Raw genomic sequence first — 15198 nt, forward strand, 5'->3', positions numbered from 1 at the left:
AAGGAATGGACATTAGACCAGTGGAAATCTGTGCTTTGGTCTGATGAGTCCAAATTTGACATCTTTGGTTCCAACCGCCGTGTCTTTGTGAGACGCAGAAAAGGTGAACGGATGGATTCCACATGCCTGGTTCCCACTGTGAAGCATGGAGGAGGAGGTGTGATGGTGTGGGGGTGTTTTGCTGGTGACACTGTTGGGGATTTATTCAAAATTGAAGGCACACTGAACCAGCATGGCTACCACAGCATCCTGCAGCGACATGCCATCCCATCCGGTTTGCGTTTAGTTGGACGATCATTTATTTTTCAACAGGACAATGACCCCAAACACACCTCCAGGCTGTGTAAGGGCTATTTGACCAAGAAGGAGAGTGATGGAGTGCTGCGGCAGATGACCTGGCCTCCACAGTCACCGGACCTGAACCCAATCGAGATGGTTTGGGGTGAGCTGGACCGCAGAGTGAAGGCAAAGGGGCCAACAAGTGCTAAACACCTCTGGGAACTCCTTCAAGACTGTTGGAAAACCATTTCAGGTGACTACCTCTTGAAGCTCATGGAGAGAATGCCAAAAGTGTGCAAAGCAGTAATCAGAGCAAAGGGTGGCTATTTTGAAGAAACTAGAATATAAAACATGTTTTCAGTTATTTCACCTTTTTTTGTTAAGTACATAACTCCACATGTGTTCATTCATAGTTTTGATGCCTTCAGTGAGAATCTACAATGTAAATAGTCATGAAAATAAAGAAAACGCATTGAATGAGAAGGTGTGTCCAAACTTTTGGCCTGTACTGTATATATATATATATATATATACACAGTAAAGCAGTATACATTCATTACAATAAAAGATATAGGGCAGCAAGCCCAGCCTTTGGTGGGCGGAGAGCCGACACTTGTGGCCGAGGAGCTTGTCAAAGACCTGAACAGCCAAAACACCAAAGCAGCCACGACACAGGAGATAGAGCTGTGAGCCAAAAGAGCCAGAAACACTGAATGCCACAACAGCTGCAGATATTAGGGTGTGGTGGCCCAGTGACACGCCACACACTAAACTGCAGCCTAAAAACAGGACCAAATGAATGCCATCCATAGTTTTGGTAATCATACATTTTTTTAGGGTTAGTCTACTTCCTGGAGTGATTTGACACATAGATACCAATGAGCCAAGGCACAGCCTCATAGGAGACAGGAGGGTGTGAGCAGCAAAGGTCTGCGGCTCCATCACACTGCAGCAATAAAGCATAACATTAATCAGCTGTGATAATCAGCTGTGATAATCAGCTGGGAGCCGTGTGACAGACAAGATGGAGAAAAGGCAGACAACACAACTACCTGTGAGGATGAGGAGGGTGCCAAAAGTGTGCCAGGCCACACTGTCGCCCACGCCAAACAAAGGCTCCACCGTGCCAGGCTGCAGCCACCACCACAGGGAGATCAGATGGAGAGGAAGGAGAGAGGTGGAGGCGTGGCCACCCACCTGGATATAAAGGTGCCCACAGTGTCGCCCAGCACTCAGTGTGCCATGCAGTGGCAGGAAGGGAGATAATTGATATACATTTATAAATACTGTATCTTTGTCTTTCCAAAGAATGATGTTTTTATTTATGAGAGTCTTAACTATATCATATTAAGGTTTTAGAAGTGTATGTTAATTTGAAGCCTTTTAAAATACACATTTTGACCCATGTCCTTGACCTTTATGTTTACATCAAAAGTATTATTGGATGTATTAAAATCATGACTAACAAAGTCCTACCTACATACTTGGCTTAATAAAAACCTATGAGGCCTACAATACACTTGTTATTTATTATTGCTAATGATTCATTATACAGCATACGCAGACATACGGGCAGACAGATAATATGGCTGTTGCTCTGACACAAGGAGGTCATGTTTGAAATTTTACAAACTTCTTAATATGTTGAAGTGAGAAGTTCTTTTTTAAGCATAGACATCCACCATTTAATACATGTCACCTAGAAAAAGTTCCATTTGAAAAGACGTCATTATGTCATTATATTTGTCCTTTTTTTTTTTTCTTCAATAAAAACTGATGTTAAAACTGGACAACTGATAGAACACGTAGGCTAAAGGCATGAAGGTCACCTGCTGTTTAATTTCAATTTTAATCAGTTCTTTAAAATCACAGCAGATGTAGTTTGGGCAAACAGGCAGTTACACAAAGATAGAGATGAACTTACATATAAAGTATCCAAAACAACAGAAGGTAGCTCAGCTAAATAAACAAAGAACCACTTTAACAGTTAGATTACACGACATTATACAAGATCAATAAAACTACTTGTTATCAGATCATAGTGTTGCAGCAGAAAGTAGCAATGGGATGTGTAATAAAGGTCTCCACTATTAATCAAAATATTACCAAAATCTCATTATTGCCAAGTGCAATATTCAAACCACAGGAGCTGCAATGTTTGGATAAAGGCAAAATGTGTCACAACGTACCATTATAAATGAAGTCATGTTTACAGAGATCCCCGAGCCTACAAATCATATTCCAGACATAAGGAAACATGCTTGTTTGATACAGACACCCAAAAAAAAATCACATTATCATTTTTATATCTTTTAACATATATATTTTCAGTGAATATGAACTGCAAAAATGACCATTCCCATTAAAATTGTGACTCATATTGCAATCACAGTATCTGTCAAAATAATGTTTTTTCTTTTTTGCATATTGTGATAAAATAAAGACGGCAAAATCACTGTTAATTATAACCAGAAGAAAACAAAACAAAAAAAAAAACACTGTATATTACTGCTAAATTATGGGATCTGTTACATTAAGAAGTGGAAACTGCAAAACTTTCCTTTGGTATTAAGAAAGTTCATCTTATCTCATCTCATCTCATCTCAGTCAGTCTTTTTGCGGAACATGACATGTCATTAAATTAAGTAGGTTGACAGGACAGATGATCAGAGGGGCCGAGTTTTCACCATCCTGATTTGCACAGGGAAAAAAGAATGGGTGGAGTTTTCCAGTGAAGGAGCAGCCAGTAAAGGTGTAGATAAGAGCTGCAGCATCAACATCATAAAAGGAGACCAGACCCTCGTCATAATCTACAAACACCCCCACCTTCTCAGGCTTCGACTTCAAAGAGAGAGGGACTAAGGACTCAGTAACAGTATGGTAGATAATTTCATTCATCAAACCTATTGTCCAGTAACCATTCTGAGGGCTTGCAGTGATTGGCCCCTTTCTGTTGACTGACTCTCTGACAACTCCTAAACCCCATTTAGTTTTCCCTTTCACCTGAACCTCGAAGTAAAATCTTCCTGAAGAAACAAACTGCTTTCCCAAGACACAGAGACCAAGAGAAAATCTCTTTGGGCTTTCTGGGAGATCCTTCCACACAGCACCATCATGTACTTGTTTCCCATCTTCAGACAGGATGAGTCGGGGATGTGCTGTATCAGGATCAAGTGTGACGTCCACTGCAGACTGCTGGACTGTCTTTAACTCAATGTTTGTGAGAAGCTTCTTCATCTCATTTTTTAACATCTCCACCAACTGATCAACAGTTGTCCCCACAGTCCCCTCATATGAAGGTGGACAGACTTTGACCTCTATCCAGTTCTTGGTGGGTGGAGCAGCATCCAGGGATGGAAACTTCTGGACGAGGTTAAGGTGGTCTTCTGAGCGTGAGAGCTGCTCCAGCTCATCGCTTCTCTTCTCCAGCTCAGAGATTTCCTGTTCCAGCTCTTTGATGAAGCCTTCAGCCTGTTTCTCTGTCATTCTGTGCTTTTCTTCAGCCATCTTAATAAGTTTGACCTGGTGTCTCTCAATAGCCTCCTTCAGCTCGGTGAAGACATGATTTTTGATTGCTATCTCTCTGTCTGCATTTTCTCTGCTGATATTGATTGAATGTTTGAACTCCTGAATCTTGAGTCGTCTCTCCTCGATCATTTGCTGAACTCCAGCCTCTGTCTTTCCAAGCTTGGCCAAGTTTCTTTCATATTCTTCTTTTAGAGGCACAACATCATGTGACTTGTGGTCTAAAACAGAGCAGAGCATGCAGACACACATCTGGTCGGTGTTACAGAACAGCTCCAGAGGTTTATCGTGCTTCATACACATCCTGCCTTCCAGGTTCTCCACAGGGTCGATCAGCTGATGTCTTTTCAGGCCTGATGCTGTCAGATGAGGCTCCAGGTGAGTCTCACAGTAGGAGACCAGACACACCAGGCAGGACTTCAGGGCCTTCACTTTGGGTCCAGTGCAGACGTCACAGGGAACGTCTCCTGGTTCAGCAGCTTGTTGCTCTGAGCTGCTGGCTCTCTGTTGAGCTGACTGTCTGAAATGAGAAACCATCTCAGAGACAAAAGTATTGACCTGCAGCTCAGGTCTTGTGTCAAAAATATTTTTACAGTTGGGACACTGATAGGGGACATTAATATTCCAGTGTGTAGTGATGCAGTTCTTGCAGAAGTTGTGTCCACATGGTGTGGTGACTGGATCAGTGAACACATCCAGACAGATGGAGCACAGAAACTGATCTTCAGACAGTGAACTGCTGGCAGCAGCCATATCTAAACAATGAGAGCAACAATGAAAGTATGAAAAAGCAAAACTAGAATGACAGAATTCTTGATTATTTGTTTTTATAATATGAAAGTATAATAACCTCAATGTTATGAGGCTTCTTTGTAACATACAGCTACAGTGCACATAAGTAAAAGTCTCATTTAACAAGTCTTGTTCTTAAATGACAAAGGTGACACACCCTGTGTGAGCACAGTGCAGGTATGTGGTAATACTGGTTGTTTAAACACAGTAGAAATGATCAGCTGTACTCACCAGTGTGCAGAAACTCTGTTACGTAGTTTGGAAATCCCCTGCAAACTTAGTTTACTGTAATTTATCTTTAACAGCAAACAGTGAGACGTGTCTCAACCGTAGTACTCCTGTTAGTTTGCTCCTGCTACTCTCTCAGTTTCCTTTCAGGAGTCTGACGTTTAAACTCATGTATTGCTTTTGCTCCGCCCCTTGTTCCAGCTTTGTTGGTGACATTTTTCTGTCTCCAGCTGAGCAACCTTTGGCATGACACACCTGTAACAGGTAGGATCCTACAATACCAGAATAGTGACACACATTGGTAAAGCGGTAAGTTGGTCACATGCCCTCTAGTGGTGGGATAGCGCGTTGCATATCCGACCAAGTCCAAAGTCAAGCAAACCTAAAAGCATAATCTACCATAATCTACCATAATAGGATTATCGGTGACCTGTTTACAGGTAAATTTTAACAAATGGTCATTAATTGCTGTGTGATGAATGCCTGCTGTTTTAATAATGATATACTTTCAAGTGGCTCCACAACTCTATGGATGGCTAACATGCTAAGCAAGTTTGCACGCTAAATTAAAAAAAAAATTCAAATTAAAAAAAAGTTTCAAATGTGTTCATCTGCAAAAATTACAGTCAAGCCTACTACATTACAACATCAGCAATCCCATCAATGTAACAAAGCAAATATCTTAGTTGCTGAATGTTTCAGTTATTGCAGCTTCATTGTTCGTGAAGTAAGTTATTTTTTTCATTGGAGAAGGCCACTGAGATTATTTACCTGTAAGGTCAGTGGCATTTAACTGCAGATGTTCTTCTGTCTCATAAACTATAGTAATACTTCAGGACACTTGGAACAAACAGATTTTCATGTTCATTTCATTTATATAAATGCAGATATATTGTAATAAACCAAGTGAATATGGCTTTTAAAAAGAGTACTGTACTGTTAAAAAAGGAATACAGAAACAGTTTCTCAAGCTGTTCATACATTGAGTTGGTGGAGCCTATCGAACCTTGAACCTTTCAATTTGATGTGAATGCTATATGCTGACTAAGCTACACAGGCACTTGTATGTGATGCATCCAACAGTATCATAGCACATCAGTATATTATGTCTATCCATGCAGTTTGGCCAATAGCTTGATGTTAATGCATGTTTATCACTTAGTAGATTCTTAAAACAGCTGTCTACCATAATGTTACTCTCTACATTATGAAATAAACAAATTATAAGCATGACTTAATATGACCAAGAAAAAACAAGTAAAAACAGGCCATTTTCATCAACTTACAAGCAAGTGCACATCAGACATACTGTAAGGTAATGCGCTCATGCCCCACTAGAGGGTGCCTGAGGCTTAACTTCAGTATTCCACAGGAGTCAATGGAAGTGTCATCACTCTGGTATTGTAGGGTCCTAGTCAGAGCGATAGATAAGAACAGAGTGGCGACAGCTTTTGATGTCGCCGCCAGAGCGGTCACGTGGTTCATGTAAGCCTCAATAGTTCCAAACACAGTCTCCGCTGTCATGTTCTTTGGGACAGACAGCAGTGAGCTCGCTTTTGAATGGTAAATATTAAAATAAACCGTACACAGGTACATTTACAACTCTTATTGAATTACTGTGTATACATCAATGTCAGTTACGTGTATTGAGTGGCTGCCTAACAACTAAAAACGTAATTAGACATGTTTTTCTGTGTGTTTTTTTTTTTTTGGAGGGAAAGCTTTGTGTTAGCTTCATGGACTGCAGATAAATTAGCAACTAAACTGTAATCTGGTGCAATGCATCTCTTATGTAGCTACATGAGATTAATGTAGGCTATTTGTGAATACTCCCAGACATTGGACAATGATGATAAATGATGGTTTTCAGTTAAACATTTTATATATTTAAACGATGAATGTGACAATAAGAGCAACTGTGTGTCTGTGAGAACAAGAAAAAATTAAAAGACAATGTATGAAGGCTCTTACATCACAGAAAATTATAAATTTGGCATTAAGAACAAGAAGAAAAACAATTTTATTTAACAGAGATCATATTCCAGCATTAGGACAGCAGAACAAAGGTGGGGCTATGAAATGGTTAAAAAAAAGCCATATGAGATTTACTGCAGGCACAACTATGTACACAACTCTTCAAGTTGTGGTTGGACACACTGGAGGAGCTGGTGGAGAGATGCACACTGAAGATGCTCAAGGCCATCATGAATAACCCGGTTCATCCACTCCGTAACACCTTGATGGAACAAAAAAATAGTGGTGGACGGCTCCTCTCTCTTCAATGCAGGACAGAGAGATACAGAAGATCCTACATACCTACAGCCATCACGCTTAATTCTTTTGCAAATAATAAATGAGCTGACAGACAATTGAATAAAGTTATTCTTATTGTTATTATTCTTATCTTATCTGCCATTCACATCTTTAGTGAAGGACCCAATGATGGTCTGAGATGCCTGGTTGAGGAATAGCAACAGTCAGCATTATAACAGCTCTGAGAGGTATTCCAGAGGTTCAACAAACTCTCAGTCTAACATTGAACTCTGAATATGGGAAACTGAGCATTCAGTTCTAGAACAGCTGATCTGAATTGGTTGAATAAACTCTGAATATGTTAACCTTTGTATGCCCCGATTCACCATAGAAACACCAGATAAACAAAGAGCAACTTATCTCACGCTAGTGGAACACAAGCTCCTTTTACACGCTTACAGAGAATATGAGCACATATTCTGTAAAAACAGTAACACTACTGTTGTACCTGGTACTAAGATTACTCTTCAAAGTGCCTGACAATGCAACCTCCTGCTAAGGGGCAGGAGAGACCCTTAAACCTAAAAAAAAAAAAGTGACTCAGCAAAGGGTGGTCACTTTGTTCCCATCCCTGGAGCTGGAAAAGGCTTAGCTTTAGGAACAGCAAACCCTGCAAGAAGAAAACATGACACACATACACAACTAAGAAAAGGAACAGCCACAAAATAATTTGCTGCTCATGTAATTTCTAGCTACCTCACTTGTGGAGTCTTTTGACAGCAGAAACTTCACAGGGCTCTTTCAGGATCACCTAACAGACACAATTTGAAATAATTAAACTCAACGTTCCATATAAACATGTAATATTTTTAAATCAGAGGTAAATAATATCATTAATTCAGTGGTAAAAGGTGTTGTGATATACTCCCGTAGTGTTTCAACCACTGTGCAGTGTTTTGGTCTTGTACGATTAAGTTTATGAATGTAACATTCAAAGACTAGCTGAAATAGCATTTTTAAGCTGTCTAGCCTCTATAGTGTGACTGTGACATAGTTCCAAGTTAAACATAATATATGCCTTAAATGCTGACAGAAGTAATAGTAGTAGTGAAGTAGTAGTAGTCCTATTTTAGTCTGTCATCACACGGCATACATATAAACAGGAATTAAATTATAAGATAATAACACTCTTATGTAAACATAAAAAGAATACACCGTACATAACGTTAGGTATTTGATAAAGGCTCAGGCAGAAGTATGTGTGCCTGTCCTACATTATCTTCTTATGGAACAGTTGAGAAAACTAATAAAAGCTAACACATCCTATTAACGTTACCCTTAGCTAACACCGTCAGGTTCGGATGATAAAATCTAAATAAAACCCGTTATTAATCATCCCAACTATATGTGATTTGTCTGTGATTCATTAATCAAACAGGAACACCACAAATGTTAGCTGCTAAACGGTGCTAAACCTCCACAGCTGGCGACGTTGAGCTAATGAACTAGCAGGCAATGGCTGAAAACCGATCATAATTCCTGACTCAAAAAAAAAAACATAATTACATTGTGAACATACAAAAAAATCAATATCTACATAATAAAGGACCTCCGATATAATAAACACACGTAATGACTTAAAATTGGTCAATATTTCATCACCTTATCTCAGGAGTTTCTCGTTGTGCGGCCATTGAAATAAACGGAGTGTGACTCCACGGGAGGAATGTTTGGAACTATAGAGGGCTCCATAACCCTGAAATTCTGTCCGCCATGTTTTACAACGGAGTCCTATGGGAGTGTCGCCACTCTATCTATCGCTCTGGTCCTAGTAACAGGAAGCAAAGTACAGGAAGCGGTTCACAGTTCATGAAGGCATTTCAATCACATTAAATTAAATGTTCCAGTTTTGCTTCTTATTTTCCCCAATTTAAACTCTGTTGTGAGAACAGAGCCAAACGATTGTAAAATACTGAGATGGAAACAGACAACTATGGAGACACGTTAGCTAGCATCATTAGCATCACCGCAAACAAGCTACTGTAACTCTCCTATTAGTTTCCTCTTAAAAACTGTAGTTAACTTTTCCTTGTTTGTTGTGAGGTCACAATATGACTGGCTTCACAGTTAACTTCAGGGTTTCTTTTCCAGAGACTTGCCCATTCTCTGTTTTGCAGCAGTTTGACACTGACCGCATTTACATGCTATTTATTTATTAATCACATATTGTTAACTTCACCTGTTTATCGAGTGGACCTCGCAGGGTGCAATACCACGTTTGACCACACGGGCTGGGTGACATTTACCAGCAGTTAGCAAGGGGTCGCTGTTTCGCTCATCTGAGGAAAGTCATGAAAAGTGAAGAAGAGACTGTTTCTATAAAGAGGAGGTGACAAATGAGACAGGCTGGAAAATTCTTCTGGATTGATGTTTAACATGTTTTTGAAATGTTGTGTGGAACTAAGGTCATTAAAACATAAAAGACATGTTTTTGTTGTGTAAAACATGATCTGTCAAAATTTTAAATCTTTTTGATGGTTTTTGATCCATAAATGCAAATAGTCTGAAAGAAAGCCCAATATCCACCACGTTAAACATGAACTGAAACTGCACTTTGAAACACTAAAATAACAAATCAAAAAGCTACGTCAATTATGGATATTTACAACACCTTAAAACCCTTTTTCCTAATTTCAAAGAGTATTTGTACCCCTTTTGTTCTGAGTTATTAGGGTCCGGCCAGCTAAGCTGCCAGGACACTATTGTAATCCTAGGTATTCTTCTTCTTCTTCTTCTTCTTCTTCGTCTTCCGAGGAAATCATACTTCCCATGGGTGAAAACTCACCAAACTTTGCACAAAGGTCCAGTCTCATGCCAGATATCTTCAGCTGTAAACTCAAGCCAATAGTCCTGATGGTGGCTTTGAAAATTCATAACAAATCAACTATATGTGCTACAACTTCACAACTTCCATCAAACTGTAGCCCCAATACTGAAAAAAAAACCTTTTGTACATTTAAACCTATTAAAAATTATGAAGTTCATCAGGTTTTTTCAAAAACTGTAAAACTTCTTAAACCTATCTCCTCCCACCATTTTTGCTCAATTGACACCAAACTTGCTACAGAGCATCTTCAGACTGTCCTACAAAAACTATGTTTCTCAGATTTTTTATTTATCAAAAAATTGAACCTACAGTGCATCAAAATGTTTGACTGTAAACGGTACTGTAAACATATACATGCAAATTCTTGCTAAACAAATCTTCAATGTTCATGAAAAAAAGGACAAAATTCTTGAGTCATGGTATATGATGTGTGGCAAATTTCAGAATTTTATCTCAAAAACTTTTTGAATTTTGCTCTAATGTGAACAATTGGAGTCAAAAAAAGGCAATTTTAAACATCAGTTTTTCACTTGTGGAGCAAATCAATCATTGTTACAAACAAATTACCAACATCTCCATGCTGTCTAGATGCAATATGTGTATTTTCAGATTTTTGTCTTAATAACTGAATTTTTGACAGCATGTTGAATTTTGCTCTAATGTGAACAATTGGAGTCAATGTAAAAATGGCAATTTTAAACATCAGTTTTTCACTTATGTAGCAAATCAATCATTGTTAAAATAAATTACCGGCCACAAAATATTTAATGTATGATAATATGACAAATAAAATTCTTAAATCTTATTTAAATGAAAGCTATTTGAAAAGCAGGGAAGTCTTACTTGCCTTGGTTTCTTACAAAAAAGGAAACAGTAGAAAATAATAAGTATAGAAAAAAATCTAATAGAATCAGTGCTCTCCTTCTTTATTCATATGTCATTTTATACAGATTCAACTCTGGTTCTTCCCAATGGTTTGATCCGCCACACAGAGGCACAATAATCCCACTTTTCTAACTCATAAATATTTTCTATTATTCACCCTAGGAATGAGAGATGCAGCATGTATAACTGATATCTAGACAGCACACATGTATTCACCGCAGCAGACATATGCACAGACAGATAACATGGTAATTTCTCTGTCATCAAAAAAGTTGCATTTGAAAAAATGTCATTATATCATTATCTATGTTCTTTTTTTTAAAATAAAAACGTATGCTAAAACTGGACAACTGATAGAACACGCAGGCTAAAGACATGAAGGTCACCTGCTGTTTGATTTCAATTTTAATCAGTTCTTTAAAATCACAGCAGATGTAGTTTGGGCAAACAGGCAGTTACACAAAGATAGAGATGAACTTACATAAAAAGTATGTTACACAAAATAAGGTAACTCCCAAGCTAACAATACCCAAGCTAGGTCTGATGTAATGTTTTGAGGTTTAAAGACAGGTTTAACACTTAAACTACTTGTTTTCAAATCATAGTGTTACAGTAGAAAGTGGCAATGGGATGTTTATTAAAGGTCTCCACAATTAACCAAAATACACTGCTCAAGAAAATTAATTAAGGGAACACTTACATCAAACATCAGGGCCCGTATTCACAAAGAGTCCTCTCAGAGAGCTCATAACTTAGCCTAAAAATTCCTAGCAAGGAATCTTAGCTTAAGAGTGATTCAGGAAGTTTCTGAGAGCAACTCTGAGCAAGGAGGGGACAGAAACTTTTATCTTAGTGAGGAGGTGTGGCTGACCCTGTTGCTAGGTATGACGCAGTCTTCTAAAAGCTGTGATTGGTTGTTACAAAAAGGAAAAAAGAAAAAAACAAAACAAAACAAAAACAAATGTGCTCCTAGTAATGAATGGACAGTGAAATCAACCTCTCATAGAACTTAGACTGTATTAAGAAATGTATAATCGTGAAAATAATTTTATGTCATGATCAGCAAAATTAAATTAATTGTTACATAGCTTCAAAAAGTTTGAACATACCTCATTCCCATGCCGATTATTATATTGATTTGCTTATTGTTATGTTTACTCGCCATGCTGGTAATTTTACTACTTAATCTATTTGATATTAATGGTGGATGCAGACTCAGCTGTCAGTAATTACTGTGATTGCTGGCCTCCTTGTAAAAAGCAGTTTGATTTGGCAGAATGACCAAAACAACAAACAAAATGGAGAAAAAAAGAATGAGAAAGTCGAACTGGACAGAAGAGCAGTGCCTGCTGTTGGCACAGCTCGAGGAGGAGAACAAAGGAGTTTTAAGAGGGAAATTTGGTCCCGGGATCAAGGCACAAAGAGACAGACTTGGGAGCGCATTGCCAGACACATCAATGCGTCCTTCCCTCTCCTTTTACACACAAGCGATGAGCGCGAGAAGTGCTGGTACGTGCTGCAATCCAAAGCGAGAGCGGAGACTGCAGCAAAACGAGGCTGTGAAAGCGCCGTAGCCTAATGGTCTGACTGACCACTCTGCTGACAGAGGGTTGTGACAGACCCAAGTCATCAATGCTACACTGTTGCATTTTTCCCGTAGCCAGGTATCGCAATGTTGTGATGACCTTCATCTCAGGCGTTATTGCGTTACTACGCTGGGTGGGAAAAGTAAGCTCATCCCTGATGAGGTCAACCACAAACATTATCCCTGCACGATCAAGCCGGTAGCGTCTTATTAAATCACTGTCGTTCAATATACGGAGAATATCTCTCCTTCCTCTCTGTCTTACTGCCATCTTCTCTGTTTAAGACACTTTTAGGCTTCTTAAAAGTCCCCCTCCCTCCTCTTAACAGTTTTTCACATTAGGAGCTCTCTTAAGGCCTAAGATGCTTTGTGAATAACTTTATGTTACCAAGGGAAAATTCTAAGAAAAATCTTAGAATTAGAGGAATTCTAAGATTTTTCTTAGAATGACGTCACTAAGAGCTACTTTTAGTCTTAGGAATCTTTGTAAATACGGGCCCAGATCTGCAACTGCATGAATTTCCATCTGTCTTAAGAAAGTTCATCTCATCTCACCTCAAAGTCAGTCTTTTTGCGGAACATGACATGTCATTCCACTAAGTAGGGTTGACAGGACAGATGATCAGAGGGGCAGAGTTTTTACCACCCTGATTTGCACAGGGAAGGAAGACTGGGTGGAGTTTTTCAGTGAAGGAGCAGCCAATATGGGCATCAATAAGAGCTGCAGCATTAACGTCATAAAAGGAGACCAGACCCTCGTCATAATCTACAAACACCCCCACCTTCTCAGGCTTCGATGTCAGAAAGAGAGGGACGAAGGTCTCAGTAAAAGAATGGTAGAAATTTCCTTTCCTCGAATGCATTGTCCAGTAACCGTTCTTAGGGCTTACACTGAGTAGCCCCTTTCTGTTGACTGACTCTGCAGCAACTCCTAAACCCCAATCAGGCTTTCCTTTCATCTGAACCTCAAAGTAAAATCTTCCTGTAGAAACAAACTGCTTCCCCAAGACACAGAGACCGTGAGAAAATCTCTTTGGGTTATGTCGGAGATCCTTCCACAAAGTACCATCATGTACTTGTTTCCCATCTTCAGACAGTATGAGTCGGGGATTTGCTGTATCAGGATCAAGTGTGACGTCCACTGCATACTGCTGGACCGTCTTCAGCTCAGACGCCTTGAGAAACGTCTTGACCTGTTTTTTGAACATCTCCACCAACTGATCAACAGCTGTCCCCACAGTCCCCTCATATGAAGGTGGACAGACTTTGACCTGTGTCCAGTTGTTGGTGGGTGGAGCAGCATCCAGGGATGAAAAGTTCTGGAGGAAGTCAAGGTGGTCTTCTAAGAATAAGAGCTGGTCCAGCTCGGAGCTTCTCTTCTTCAGCTCAGAGATTTCCTGTTCCAGCTCTTTGATGAAGCCTTCAGCCTGTTTCTCTGTCATTCTGTGCTTTTCTTCAGCTGTCTTAATAAGTTTGGCCTGGTTTCTCTCAATAGCCTCCTTCAGCTTGGCGAAGACATGATTTCTGTTTGCTATCTCTCTGTCTGCAATTTCCCTGCTGATGCTGACTGAATCTTTGAACTCTTGGATCTTAAATTGTCTCGTCTTGATCATTTGCTGAATTGTAGCCCTTGTCTTACCCAGCTTGGCCAGGTTTCTTTCATATTGTTCTTTCACAGGTGCAACATCATGTGACTTGTGATCCAAAACAGAGCAGAGCATGCAGAGACACATCTGATCGGTCTTACAGAACAGCTCCAGCAGTTTATCGTGCTTCGGACACATCCTGCCTTCCAGGTTCTCCACAGGGTCGATCAGCTGATGTCTTTTCAGGCCTAATGCTGTCAGATGAGGCTCCAGGTGAGTCTCACAGTAGGAGACCAGACACACCAGGCAGGACTTCAGGGCCTTCAGTCTGGGTCCAGTGCAGACGTCACAGGGAACGTCTCCTGGTTCAGCAGCTTGTTGCTCTGAGCTGCTGGCTCTCTGTTGAGCTGACTGTCTGAAGTGAGAAACCATCTCAGAGACAAAAGTATTGACCTGCAGCTCAGGTCTTGTGTTGAAAACCTTATTACAGTTGGGACACTGATAGTGGGCATTAAAATTCCAGTGTGTAGTGATGCAGTTCTTGCAGAAGTTGTGTCCACATGGTGTGCTGACTGGATCAGTGAACACATCCAGACAGATGGAGCACAGAAACTGATCTTCAGACAGTGAACTGCTGGCAGCAGCCATATCTAAACAATGAGAGCAACAATGAAAGTGTGAAAAAGCAAAACTAGAATGACAGAATTCTTGATTATCTGTTTGAAAATATCAAAGTATGAATACTACAATGTTATGAGGTTTCTTTATACCATATAGCTACAGTCCACATAAGTAAAAGTTTCATTTAACAAGCCTTGTTCTTAAATGAAAAGGTGACGCAGCCTGTGTGAGCACAGTGCAGGTATGTGGTAATGCTGGTTGTTTAAACACAGTAGATATGATCAGCTGTACTCACCAGTGTGCAGAAACTCTGTCGTGTAGTCTGGAAAAACCCTGCGAACCTAGTTTACCATAATTTATCTTTAACAGCAAACAGCAAGACGTGTCTCAACTGTAATACTCCTGTTGGTTTGCTCCTGCTACTCTGTTCACTTTCAGTTTCCTTTCAGGAGTCTGCCGTTTAAAATCACTTCTTGCTTTTGCTCCGCCCCATGTTTCAGCTTTGTTGGTGACTTTTTTTTTTTCTGTTTTCAGCTGAGCAACTTTTGGTATGAGAC

The 15198-nt window shown here is 39.7% G+C and overlaps 2 protein-coding genes across 2 annotated transcripts; both read right to left on the reverse strand.

Annotated features, from left to right (window-relative positions):
- Positions 1-817: 817 nt before the first annotated feature.
- On the reverse strand, positions 818-4990 carry LOC117266903 (E3 ubiquitin-protein ligase TRIM39-like). Its single transcript, XM_033642320.2, has 2 exons — positions 4828-4990; positions 818-4559 (listed from the first exon to the last, which is right to left on the reverse strand). Exon 2 carries the CDS (start codon positions 4555-4557, stop codon positions 2887-2889), a length of 1671 nt encoding a protein of 556 aa, XP_033498211.2. The 5' UTR covers positions 4558-4559; positions 4828-4990; the 3' UTR covers positions 818-2886.
- Positions 4991-11241: 6251 nt separating this feature from the next.
- LOC117266602 (E3 ubiquitin-protein ligase TRIM21-like) lies at positions 11242-15138 on the reverse strand. The gene is made up of 2 exons (XM_033641857.2): positions 14937-15138; positions 11242-14670 (listed from the first exon to the last, which is right to left on the reverse strand). The coding sequence occupies exon 2, from the start codon at positions 14666-14668 to the stop codon at positions 13031-13033; it is 1638 nt and encodes a 545-aa protein (XP_033497748.2). The 5' UTR covers positions 14669-14670; positions 14937-15138; the 3' UTR covers positions 11242-13030.
- Between the last annotated feature and the right edge of the window lie 60 nt (positions 15139-15198).

Source organism: Epinephelus lanceolatus, chromosome 15, assembly GCF_041903045.1.
Source record: "Epinephelus lanceolatus isolate andai-2023 chromosome 15, ASM4190304v1, whole genome shotgun sequence".
Taxonomy (NCBI): domain Eukaryota; kingdom Metazoa; phylum Chordata; class Actinopteri; order Perciformes; family Serranidae; genus Epinephelus; species Epinephelus lanceolatus.